The following is a 12,023-nucleotide window of genomic DNA, read 5'->3' on the forward strand; positions in this document are numbered from 1 at the left end:
GCAGGCGCAGTGAGCGCGGCAGCATGGCGTCCCGGCCCAAGCGGCGCGCTGTGGACGGGGGGACCCCACAGACGCTCGGCGACCCTGTCCCGTGCCACGAGGAAGAAGAGGACGAGGAAGTGGAGGACCAGGACGACGACGACGAAGACAGCGACGAGGAAGAGGATGAAGACGACGAGGTCGTGGGCGAGGTGAGCAGCACCGCGACCCCAGTTTGGCTGCCAGCTGTGAGCGTGCTTTCTGGCAGCCACGGCCGACGAGTGTGCGAGGCGCTGGGCGCAGCGACTCCCCTGCCCCCGAGGGGCTGCGGGCGGCAAAGGGCTCACTCCGGTTCCATTCGGTCTCCTCGCTTCGCAGCCGCAGAATGACTCTCAAAAGTTACACCCGGCCGGTCTCCCCTTCTCCCCAAAGAAAAACCGACCCAGCGCTGGCTTTCAGGGACTTCATTTTTAAAAAGGTATAATATCCTTGGTTTCGAAGAGCAAGGTAGAGGGAGAGAAACGTCCATGATGAGAGAGAACCGTGGATCGGCTGCCTCCCGCACGCCCCCCACTGGGGATGGAGCCCGCATCCCGGGCCTGTGCCCTGGCCGCAAATCCAACCGTGACCTCCAGGTTCCTAGGTGGATGCTCGGCCACAAAGGCCAGCCGGACAGGAGTTTGTTTCATATTTTAAAGGACGACATCCAGACCCGAGTCATGACAGTTTGCTATTTGGTTTAGTTTGCTGATCACATAATCCGGCTGAGCTGACTTCCGAGCCGGGGTCCAAGGCTGTGCAAGGACCTTGGGATCAGTCAGCAGCCCCGGGTGCTTAAATCCGTGCACATCAGCACGGACGGCACAGGTCAGTTTGCTTTTCCTCTGCCGTCTCCGCCAGCCCAGACCCACATCCCAGGACCCGCACAACCGGAAGTGCGTGCAAGGGCACTTTTCACCAGGGCCCCGTGGTCAGTGCGTCACTTACCGGGGTCCTCAGGGCTGATCCTGGGCAGCGTTTGAAAGCACCTCAGCTGTTGTTCGTGGTGTGAAGTGATCCTTTCGTTTACTTGTTTGTGGGACATTTCAGTGGCGTCACCTCCTAGCTTGTATCGTGGTGGTTTTGCAAATGCAGATCAGGGACCCAGCTACACAGCTGTTAGTCCCTGTAGTCCTGCCCCAGAGCCTGCGCAGGCGCTGTTCCCCGGGCCAGGGACTCTCCTGTCCTCGGTTCCCAGCTCAGATGTCGCTTGTCTGCCCTGACCCGTTTCCAAGCTGCCACAACACCGCGCGCCGGGTCTTAAAGCTTGCGTACGTTGACTTGAATATTTCCTCAATGTCTGTATTTCCGCCTACTTTCTGAAGGTAGGGCCCTTCACGTCCTCCCCTTTTCATCTGAGCCCGGCACAGTGTTTGGGATGTGGTAGCAGGCGGCACCTATTTGCCAAGTGAAGGAAGCAGAGCCTCAGGCGCCGGGGCGGAACCCAGGCGCAGGCAGTGCAGGGGCTTGTGAAGTGAGCCTGTTGGTTGCTCCCCCTTCTTGCAGGCAGGGGAGCTCTCCTGTGCGCCTGCGGCTTGCCCAGAGCTGGCTTTCCAACCGGAAACCTGGCCGAGTGTATGTTCTTCCGGGCTTTTGTGTCCAGTGAGGAGGTGGTATGAGGGGTTTTGTAATTTGTGGGGATGCAGCATTGATAATGTTCGCCCGCCTTGTAGGCTGGACAGTGACAGTTCTTTATGTAACCTTTTCTTCTCGTCCTTTTTCTGCATGTTCTGTAGCTAGAGTTGGAGCCAGAAAGGATGGAGGTAGCGGGAGAAGAAAATCTGCAGTGGGACATGATGCCTGCTGTGTCTAGAGAGTTCTGTGTGATGATCTGTTTTGTGTGTTATTTACAGGAAGTGAATGTTGACTTTGAAGCTTATTCCATCTCATACAACGATTATGACGGGATTAAGAAATTACTGCAGCAGGTATTGCTTTTTACTCCTTACGCATAAACTTGCTCTTCTAAGAAAATCCAGGCCCATCAGCACCAGCTCTGTGGGCATGCTCCTCTCTGCTTTAGAATTCCCTTCCCTCCTCCCTCCCCCGGCCCTGGTCCCGGCCCAGAAGGAAGAACTTCTCTCTGTGCTTCTGCCCCCAGCCCCTTCCTCCATGAACATAGTTGACTGTTCTTCTCCTGCAACACTTCCATCTGCTAGTTACGTGGCCACTGTTCTCTCTTTTCCTGAGTCACATCCCGGCTTTCGCAGGGGAGGAATTCTCACGTAGAAGTCGTATCCCGGCAGCATCTGCTGCTTCTACATTTTCCTTTGCCCGTGGAGACGGCTGCAGTTCCCAGTGGAGCCGTTAGTGTCCCAGTCTCCTTCCTGGTCAAATCATTGAAATGTCATGGTTTTTATTTGAATATGGAAGTTAGAAGTAATTTTAGATGTCGCACTCTGACTTTAATTTAAATTATTGTTTTTCTCTTAGCTTTTCCTCAAGGCACCTGTCAACACTGCAGAACTGACGAATCTCTTAATTCAGCAGAACCACATCGGGAGTGTGATTAAGGTAAGCAGGCTGCTGTGCTCATTCTGATTCAATGGGTACTTGATCCTGGGAAGTCCCTCCTGATGTATAGCCAGCAGCCGGATGCGTCGGTTGGAACGGAGCAGGGAGACTGGGTTAGTAAGTGCCGCAGTGCGGGGGATGGCGGTGGAGAGGGAGAGGAGTGGGCTGATTCAGAAGGCATTTGGGAGATGAAATATGGTGGGCTGAGGGGGAGGGAAGAGGAGTCAGGCATGACTCCGAGGGTCTGGCTCAAGCAACCAGGACAGCGACATGGAGGGCGATAGGCTAGGAGGGGAACCCGCGTTTGGACTTGTACATTTCGAGTTTGATTTGCCTGTAATAATGCCAATGAGCTGTTGAGCAGCAGCTGGAGACTTGGGCGTTTTCAGCAACAGGAAGCCCACACGGGTCCCAGGGGAGGGCGCATAGACCCCACCTCTTGATGGGAGGAGGGTCTGGGTCACTGTCAGAGGAGGAGGGATGGGCGATGTCCTTGTGGCCCTCTGTGCAAGGCACAGTCTGTCACAAGACCTTCTATGCTGCTGTCAGTCTGCACACGGATGGTGCGTGCGCCACCTCGTAGGGCGGGAGGTGGACGGAGTGAGTAGCTGAGTGTAAGTGTTAGAGCTGTGGCACGTGGCCCGTGGCCGGCGCTCCGTGTGGACTGTCATGTGGTGTGGTCCTGTTCCCAGCCCTTTGCCCAGCTCACTGTTCGACTGCATTTCCTGCCGGGACGCTCCAGGCTGGACCCGGTGAGCAGGCCGACCTGGAAGAGTAACGTATGGTGCAGCTCAGCCAGGAGGTTCTGTGGGAGCCAAGCTCTTCCTCCTTAGCTGTTTTCTGGATTTGCCATTTCGTTCTCGCCTCTTTGTCTCTGCCTGAGAACAGGCGGCCCTCGGGCATCAGTCACCTTAGGAGCCAGGCTGGCCCCGTGCTCGGCAGCACAGGACTTGGTGAGGCGTGTGGACCCACGGAGAGACGAGCAGGGCCGGCTCCTGCCACATCGTTCAGAAAACGGACTGAACAGTTTATGTCATGAGGCCTTGGCTGTTCTGGATTTGTAACAGGTTGAGAATCTAGTAAAGAAAACTCATAAGTTAGGGCAGGAGAGGTCACACAGAATGTGAAGAAAGGTATGGAATCAAGGGAGGCACAGGATGCGCACGGGGCCACACTGCCGTTACCCATGATGCTTTTCTGGGTGACAGTGATAAAACAGTTTGTGTTTAAACAGTAATGAGGCCTAGATTTCAGGCTTCGTATCCTATTTCTTCCCAACCAAGTGTAAATTAAAACTCCTTTTCTTTTTAAAATAGCAAACGGATGTTTCAGAAGACAGTGATGACGATGTGGACGAAGATGAGATTTTTGGTTTCATAAGTCTTCTCAATTTAACTGAACGAAAGGTGGGTCCCTTGGGGGCACTTGTGTGGTCACCCTTAGGCCAGACTGCTTGTGTAACACACATGAAGTGTTTCTGTCAGGCAGTGATAGTTGTTGTAAGGGCGTGTGCACTTGTGAAGTCTCACTTTAACCTGTTTTCAAGTGAAGGTATTTTTTTGTGTTTTTTAAAAAATATATTTTTATTCAGAGAGGTAGGGAGAGGGAGAGATAGAAACATCAATGATGAGAGAGAATCATGGATTGGCTGCCTCCTGCAGGCCCCACACTGGGGATCAAGCCCGCCACCTGGGCCTGTGCTCTGACCGGGAATCAAACCATGACCTCCTGGTTCATTGGTCGACATTCAAGCCCCGAGCCACTCCAGCCGCGTGGAGGTGTTTTGTTTTGACTGGTGTGTACCCAGTTCAAGTCCTCCCTCCTGTGTGTAGAGTCCCCGCCTGGCCGGGTTAACACGCGGCTGGTGCTGCCCCTGCAGCTGCTCTGTGATGGGCTGTGCTGCTCCCTGAAGGGGAGGGCGCTGCTGACACCGACAGTCACGAGGTTTGCACTCATCGCTCTTTCCTACTCACTGATGATCCCAGTGGAAAGTAAGAACCAGCTGCCTCCCCTCCTCACAGGGCGCAGGCTGCACTCTGGTGTTAAATGGGCTTGCAGTGCCCTCCGCCATCTCCGAGGTGGACTAGCTCCTCCAGGGCCCTCTCACCATGGTCATGGGTGGTGGGTCACAGCAGGCAGAGTTACCCTGAGAAGCACTGAAGACGGCAGACTCTAGAGGCTGTGACAGAGCTGCCCTCCCTGTGAGGAGGTGGATCTCAGTCAGGTTTCTGCCGGAAGCGATGGCCTGAGTGAGGCACGCCTCTCTGCTTTCAGGGGACCCAGTGTGCGGAGCAGATTAAAGAGCTGACCCTGAGCGGCTGCGCGAAGAACTGTGAGAAGAGCGTGGTCGAGCAGCTGGACAAGCTCTTCAATGACCCCTCCCGGCCCGTGGGCCTGCTCCTGAGCGAGCGGTTCATCAACGTGCCTGCGCAGATCGCGCTGCCCATGCACCGGCAGCTCCAGTAAGCGCCTGAGCCAGGCAGGCTTCCCAGGGGTCAGAAACGGGACTGCGGAGGGCATGAGTCCCACCCAGGGGGTGGGCTGGGAGCACTTTTCCGCGAGCTGCACGCGGTCCTCACTATCGGCTTTTCAGTTTTAATCGCTAAAGCTATTCTGACGAGTCCGTAACCTTAAAGATTCAGTGGTATTAAAGTAGGTGAGTCTCATGTAGACTCTTCACTCCTATTTGACTAGTTTTTCACCTTCCCTGGTAGATTAACATGAAAAATACTGAATAATTACAACAGTAACAAAAACAGTAAAATTCCTAAATTTCACTGGAATGCTTTATGACTAAGGAAACCATAGTCTTCATACCATACTTCTGGCTTCTCAGGGTTTTGTTTTTAAACGCAGTTTTAGTTTATGAGAACATCTTACTGTAAGAAGAGCTAGAATCGGGGATGCCTGTGCTTTAATAGAGGAGGCCGAGAACGCGGGCAGCCCCGCCCCCCGCCCCGTGTTCCTGAGGTCTTAGCACTCGCGGTTTCCTTAGGCCAGTGGTCGGCAAACTCACTAGGCAACAGGGCCAAATATCAACAGTACAACCATTGAAATTTCTTCTGAGAGCCAAGTTTTTTAAACTTAAACTGTATAGGTAGGTACGTTGTTATTAACTTAATTAGGGTACTCCTAAGGCTTAGGAAGAGCCACACTCAAGGGGCCAAAGAGCCGCATGTGGCTCGCAAGCCGCAGTTTGCCGACCACTGCCTTAGTGGGAATGTGCGAATATAACCAGAGGCTGGAAACTTTTTCCCCCATTTTCCTTTATGGATTCCGCCCCCCCCGCCCCCCCCCCCCCCCCCAGCTCCTAGTGGGGTTTGTGTTGTCTTTTCCTGATCAGCTGGAGCTCACACTTAATCTGATTTTCCAGGGGGTGGCTGCCTTCTGATCCCCTATAGAGGCAGCTGAGTGGGCTGTTCCGCGTTTCCTTACGTTTTGTTTGCTGGATGCACAGGATGATGCCTGCTTTTCAGGAAGGAAATGGACGCTTCCTTGCTGTTGCGCTGACTCTGCAGTGTCTGCGCTTTGCTGTGTGATTTCTGTAGCGCGGGAGAAATGAGTCCTGGACTTGCGATTGGAGACTGGAGCAGTCACGTGCTCCCATGGCATTGGGCGTCGCCGTGTGCCTTTGTGTGTTTCAATTCCATGTTTGCTGTTTTAAATCTCCAGGTTCTTAGGGTTTTTAACTTGTGCACAGAGCAGGGATGTTGAGGAATCTGAGAGATCCGTCACCCTGTTCTTTATGAAAAGCCCTGTTAGAACAATCGGAAGTGCAGACGGCAGAGCTGAAACTCACTGCTGTGCAAGTGTCAGACCTGCGTCTGCGCAGGAAGCTGCATCCCAGCAGGAGCCCGGCCAGGCCTCCCTGCTTTCCCAGGGCCTGGGGTGTGGCTGGGCTGGTGTCACCGGCCCCGCAGCAGACCCGTGTGTGTCTTGTAGGAAAGAACTGGCGGAGGCACACAAGACCAACAAGCCGTGTGGGAAGTGTCACTTCTACCTTCTGATCAGCAAGACGTTCGCGGAAGCAGGAAAAGGCAATTCCAAAAAGAAGCAGAGCAGCCAAAAGAACGATGAGTTAATATTTGCGAATGCAGAGGAAGAATTTTTCTACGAGGTAAGACAGTCTTGTTCCATGTATTTGTTTAGATGGAACCTCCGGTTCTCACTTTGGTTCTCAACCAGCAGCCCTTCATGCTGATGTGACCAGTTGTGCGTCTCTCAGGTGACGAGAGAGTGAGCGAGTCAGTTTACTGCTAAACCTCACCTTGTTAACATCTCAGGAAGTTGTGCTGGGAATATTTTTGTGTTTTTTTACTTTTGCTGATTTGGTTTTCAAACAAATCGCTTCTTGAACAGCCTTCCGGAACGAATTAAGTTCGAGAACCAAGGTTCCCTGGTATAAAGGGATTTTCTTGACAATAAGTCAGGACTCTCCCATTTTGTATCAGTCTTTCCAGTGTGGCCGCTCTGTTTTCCTCCCTGTCCCCAGCTGCTAGCAGCTCACAGTGCCTGGCGCGCACCAGGTTCTCACAGGTCATCACCGCCCCAGCCCCACTGTTGGTGACGAGTGTGGGAGGAGACAGTCACGAACCTGTTGGTAGTGATCGGGATGATGATGTGCTGCGAGAGCTGCGGCTCCCAACCCCTCGGGAGGAAGGATGAGCCTGGGTTCAAGGTGGACATTGAGTCTGAGGGACAGTCCTCAGCTGAGGTCCCAGCCCGTCGGGTGGACCCCTGCCCCTCGTCCTGGATGTCATCCCGTTAGTGGGTTACTAGCACTTTCCTTCCTGTAAAGGTAGCTGGTGCTCGATGGCCAGAGAGAGAATACCCTCCCCATGCAGCCCTCCCCAGAAGCGAACCTCCGAGGAGGGCCCTCTGCTGGGGTGGCCCCCGGCAAGACTGGCAGCGCTGGGCCTTTCAGGAAGGAGACAGTGGGAATGAAATTTTGAGGCTCTGCCCTGCATCTCAGGATGCGTGTGGGTGTTTGAACATGGCTGGTTCTGCAAGCTTACCTTCGTCCACAGCAGCTCTCTGCCAAGGAGGAGCTGGGGCGGCGGGAAGGCCTGCATTTGCAGGGTCTTCTTGTTAGATGTCCAGTGTTGTGCCTGTTACTGTCCCTCTGTCACAAGGTTGTGACTAGGAGTGACTGCAGAGTGGTAGACAGTGTAAGTGGGCAGTAGCTCAGTGTCAACGGCTGCTGGCTCACCTCCTGGAGGTGCCTTTTGCCAAGTGTCCCTTCGGGCTTCCTTCAGCCTCTGTTCCTATGGAAACGTGTCAAACAGTATTTGCTGCCGATTGAGTGCGTGTTGCTTATTCACGGTGTTTGTGTGGTTCAGAAGGCAGTCCTGACGTTCAGCTACTCAGTGCAAGAGGAGAGCGACTCGTGTCTGGGCGGCAGGTGGTCCTTCGACGACGTCCCGATGAAGCCGCTGCGCACCGTCATGCTGGTCCCGTGTGACAGGATGGGCGAGATCATGGCAGCGCTGGAGGAACATCTGTCTGTCTAGCCGCTTCCCACCGAGAGGGCGTTTGTAAAATCACCAGAAAACCCAGTGGAGTTTTACTGAAAAACTCGAGACTTTATTTAGCTTTAGCTTCTCTACACAAAGTAGGGTTCTGTCGCCTGTGTCTGTGACACATTTACAAAATAGTGTTTAAAAAATTTTTGGTCAAATTATGAACGTTTGATTAAAAACTTTCCCCATAAGAAGAAAAACGTGGAGCAGTTATTGAAAGAACTCAATAAAAACATCTATATTTTATTTTTAAATAATATACAAAGTATTAGTTTGTTTCAAGACTCCTGTGCGGCTCAGAGGCTGTCCTCCCGGTCCTCCCGTGAGTCGCTGCCCAGCGCCGGCCCCGCAGGCCAACTGGGCGTTCATGGCGCTCTGGGAGGTTCGGAGGCGTCACTGCAGGGCGCACCGTTGTTCAGTAGTTTCAGGGCACTTCTCGCAGGGCGTCTGCTCCCCTTTCGTGGTGGGGGCGGGGGCCAGGCGGTCCATGGCTTGCTGCAGGATGTCCTTGCTCTCGCTGGGGGGCAGGTTGCTGAAGTAGTACTGAGGCGCCAGCTGCACAAACCTGTGTAAGAAATAGTGTTATTGGTGGGAGAGCTAGCGTGCCCGAGCCCTTCCCTGCCTGCAGAATCCATAGGCTGGCATGTAACGTGGGCTCCTCCGAGCCTTAGCCCGCTGTAGGGTGGCCCTGGCTGTTGTTTTTATGGAACCAACCCCCTAGCATTTCTAGGGCCGCTGGCTCTCCAGCGTTAAGCCACCACTCTGACCCCCGGGGCACTGTACTTCCCCCCAGAGCCATCCAGTGCGAAGGATCAGATCTGACGCTTGGAGAACTCTGGGTGGTAAGAGGGCCTTTGCCTCTCCCTCTTCCTAACGAAACCACTCCATGTCCAGCTGAGTGGGCAGCTGTCGCTTTCCCTTGGTTCCTGCCAGAGCACCACTCTGCCCACGTGGTGGAGGGACCTTCAGAATGGACTCCTCCGAGAGGCCAGTCTCCCTTCTCTCCACTGCCCCTCCACACCCGCTCACTTGGCAGCCAGAGGGATCTTTAGGTCCATGAGATGCCACCCTTCTCAATCTCCAGCTGCTTTCAGCACTGCACTCAGCATAAACCATAAGCCAAACCACTCTTACCCCCCCCAGCTCAGTCTCAGTGGCTCATCTGCTGAGAGAGGCTGAGCTTATTCCTCAAGCCTGCCCCTGCCAGCTCCTCCACAGCGTCTGTGCCTCGTCAGAGGCCTGCTGCTTTGTGTTTGTAACTGAGCCTCTGTGCTGCGGCCTCAAGGCAGGGCCTGTCTGCAGGGATCGCTAAGTAGAAACCTCTCTAACGGAGCCTAACGCGTAGTAGGAACCCATCTGCCTGAGACGCACAGCTCCGGGGAGGTCTCGGAGGTGATCCTGATGTAGTTGTTCTCGCAGATGTTGAACTTGTGGAAGAGGACCCACTCGGGCGTCTTCCTGCTGAGCGAGTAGCTGGACAGCGGGTGCAGCTGCGCCACCTGCTTGTGCGTCAGCATCAGGTAGTTGCCCGACCCGTCCACGTCCCGAGCGATCTAGAGCGGCGTGGTCAGGAGAGACTGTTACTGTGGAGGTCAGCACTCCACGCGCTGGGTTTAAGCCCCAAAGGGTCTCTTTCCTCGGGAGCCTTAGGACCAGAGTTCCACCCATGCTTCCTATTTCAGATACCGAAGTGGGACAGGCAGTGGTGATGGTGCCGACTCGAGAGACGCCGGGGCGCTGCAGTGGGTGATGTCTGCTCGTGAGTGAGGCTGCTCTCGAACAGCAAGTGCAGCACCCCTCGTGGCCTCGCTCGTCTAGTCCTCAAGACCCAGTGACGCCAGGACCTAACCTCCCGCAGGGACGAGGACCTCGGAGCTGAGATGTTGCTCCTCCAGTGGGCCGAGTTAGGATGGGGAGGGGATGTCACACCCACCTCTCTGACGCTCTCTAAGAGCCTCCCTGTGAGGAGCAAAGGAGGTGCTTTCTCTCTTTCCTGGGCATTATTCACCCCTAAATGTGAGCGAGTTCGCCAACAGCTCAGAGCTGGGTTTGCCCCTCCCCTGCCCTTTGGACAGCGGGTGTTCTGGCTGAGCCCTTCATGCCTGAGGGAAGTGTATTTAAATACAAAGTCACATCAGGGCTTTTGTTGTGTTTTAAAGTGAACCTCACGAGCGTCTGCCTGGGGGGTCAGGGCCTGGGGGTCAGGGCCCTGTGGAGGCTCCATCCTCACCTGCATGAAGAAGCCGGACAGCAGGGCCTTCTTGATGTTCAGCGTGTTCTCCTGGGAGCCGAACGCGGGCTCGGCGTAGGGCAGCTCGATCCGCCGGACGATGTCCACGAGCTCGGCGCGGACGGCGCCCGCCATCCTCAGGGCGGCGCAGTTCAGGAAGCGCTCGTGGCACCACTTCTCCACACAGTCTGCGGGGAGGGCACGGGTCAGGGTCGCAGTGGGTCTGCAAGGGCCTGGCCAGGAAGGCGCCCTCCTCTGCTTCCCTGACCTGAGGAGGTCACATGGTGCGTGCGGGGAGGCAGCAAGGACAGGGACCTCTGGGGCAGCGAGGTGGGCCCTCTGTGGCGCTGCCAGGAAGAACCTGCACTGGCCGGGGGCTCAGGGGGTTCCACGGCCCCATGAACTGTGGAGACCACATGCTCCTAGCGTGGACCGGAAGCCTGTCGCCTGTCTGGCTCACGGGCAGCGGGCACTGCCTGAGTCTCCGTTTATCTGGTGTCCGCAGCAGGATGTGCATGGTCCCAGCCGATCAGAGTAGGACAGGAGGGGCTCACAGTGGAGAGTCCTCTGGTCCAGGAAACACATGTTCTATCTCTTATGTAAAAGCCTAAGCCACCGTTCCACCGGTAGCTATGATGCGCACTGACCACCAGGGGGCAGATGCTCCGACTGGTGAGTTAGCTTGGTGCTAGGGCAGTGATGGCGAACCTTTTGAGCTTGGCGTGTCAGCATTTTGAAAAACCCTAACTTAACTCTGGTGCCGTGTCACATATAGAAATGTTTTGATCTTTGCAACCATAGTAAAACAGAAATGTATATTTTTGATATTTATTTTATATATTTAAATGCCATTTAACAAAGAAAAGTCAACCAAAAGAATGAGTTCGCGTGTCACCTCTGACACGTGTGTCATAGGTTCACCATCACTGTGCTAGGGTGTGGCCGATTGAGACTGGGCGAGGCACGCCCTGGAGCCCTCCCGTGGTCCCTCCCTGGCCCTGATTGTGCACCGGGCCTCTAGTTTATTATAAGAGAAGAGTTACTTCTGGTGGATCTGGGAATTACATTAGAGTTAAGCTACCCTGCTGCAAAGGGTACATTACAATTCCTGCGCCTGGTGCAGCTTGAAGTCACTCTTTCTTGCCACCTACAGTTACCTTGTGGACCAGTGTGCGGCCTTGGCGTGGTGGGCCCTGTCCTGTCCACGCAGGCCCGCTCGGAGCAAAAAGAGCATGCACCTGGCCCCCATCCTGCCGGCTCTCAAAGATGCTGCCGAATGACCCGCCCCGTGTAACTTCTGCCTCATGTGCTGCTGCAGGCACCATTCCATGCTTCAGGACTCCGGTCCCCACCCCGCTCCCACTTCCCCTCGTCTGCCCTCGCCTCCCTCTGCAAGCTCCAGCCCTGTTCTCCCCAGTGTCTCAGCACCGGCCTGTCCTCCACTGTTATCTGGAGGGTCTGTTTTGCTTTTGCCCCATAGCCTCTCCGTCCAGCAGGGATGTGCCAGGCTGTGGACAGCAGGAGCACAGCGTTGACCCAGGGCACCGAGAGATGGCAGGTCCTTGTTTCTCCCCAAAAATCCGAGAGGCAGGAGCCGTGCAAGTCTCCCCGTGTCCTCCTGCCCCCAGCAGCTCCCTCTGAACCCGGCCAAGCTGAACGCTGGGTTCCAGCCCCAGCCCGCCCGAAGCCCCGCAGCCCGCAGCTGCCAGAGCTCTGGGAGCAGGAGTGAGTTTCTCTGCTCG

General features: G+C 55.1%; 2 protein-coding genes across 5 annotated transcripts in view; one reads left to right on the top strand and one right to left on the bottom strand.

The window, feature by feature from the left end:
• BCCIP (BRCA2 and CDKN1A interacting protein) lies at positions 1 to 8,301 on the top strand. 2 transcript variants are annotated; one of them, XM_070432087.1, is made up of 7 exons: positions 1 to 191; positions 1,872 to 1,946; positions 2,452 to 2,532; positions 3,849 to 3,938; positions 4,807 to 4,994; positions 6,475 to 6,649; positions 7,875 to 8,301. In XM_070432087.1, the coding sequence occupies exons 1-7, from the start codon at positions 24 to 26 to the stop codon at positions 8,040 to 8,042; spliced, it is 945 nt and encodes a 314-aa protein (XP_070288188.1). In that variant the 5' UTR covers positions 1 to 23; the 3' UTR covers positions 8,043 to 8,301. The 2 variants fall into 2 exon arrangements, with proteins under 2 accessions (XP_070288188.1, XP_070288187.1); XM_070432086.1 differs by having other exon boundaries at positions 7,872 to 8,299.
• Positions 7,811 to 12,023, bottom strand: part of DHX32 (DEAH-box helicase 32 (putative)) — a 22,406-nt gene continuing 18,193 nt past the window's right edge. For all 3 annotated transcript variants that reach the window (XM_070432083.1, XM_070432084.1, XM_070432085.1), the window contains 3 exons: positions 10,282 to 10,469; positions 9,423 to 9,604; positions 7,811 to 8,616 (listed from right to left, as the gene is read on the bottom strand). In XM_070432083.1, coding sequence (XP_070288184.1) covers positions 8,445 to 8,616; positions 9,423 to 9,604; positions 10,282 to 10,469 — 542 coding nt within the window. In that variant the 3' untranslated portion in view covers positions 7,811 to 8,444. The remainder of the gene's footprint in view (positions 8,617 to 9,422; positions 9,605 to 10,281; positions 10,470 to 12,023) is intronic.

This window comes from Myotis yumanensis, unplaced genomic scaffold, assembly GCF_028538775.1.
Source record: "Myotis yumanensis isolate MYYU_CA2020_CCGP unplaced genomic scaffold, mMyoYum1.0.hap1 SCAF_13, whole genome shotgun sequence".
Classification (NCBI taxonomy): domain Eukaryota; kingdom Metazoa; phylum Chordata; class Mammalia; order Chiroptera; family Vespertilionidae; genus Myotis; species Myotis yumanensis.

Excerpts from the sequence above, each read along its gene's own strand:
- BCCIP (XM_070432086.1), top strand. The coding sequence starts at position 24 with ATGGCGTCCCGGCCCAAGCGGCGCGCTGTGGACGGGGGGACCCCACAG. Across the intron at positions 4,995-6,474 it reads CCCATGCACCGGCAGCTCCA|GAAAGAACTGGCGGAGGCAC; the intron begins GTAAGCGCCTGA and ends TGTGTCTTGTAG. Across the intron at positions 6,650-7,871 it reads AGGAAGAATTTTTCTACGAG|AAGGCAGTCCTGACGTTCAG; the intron begins GTAAGACAGTCT and ends TGTGTGGTTCAG.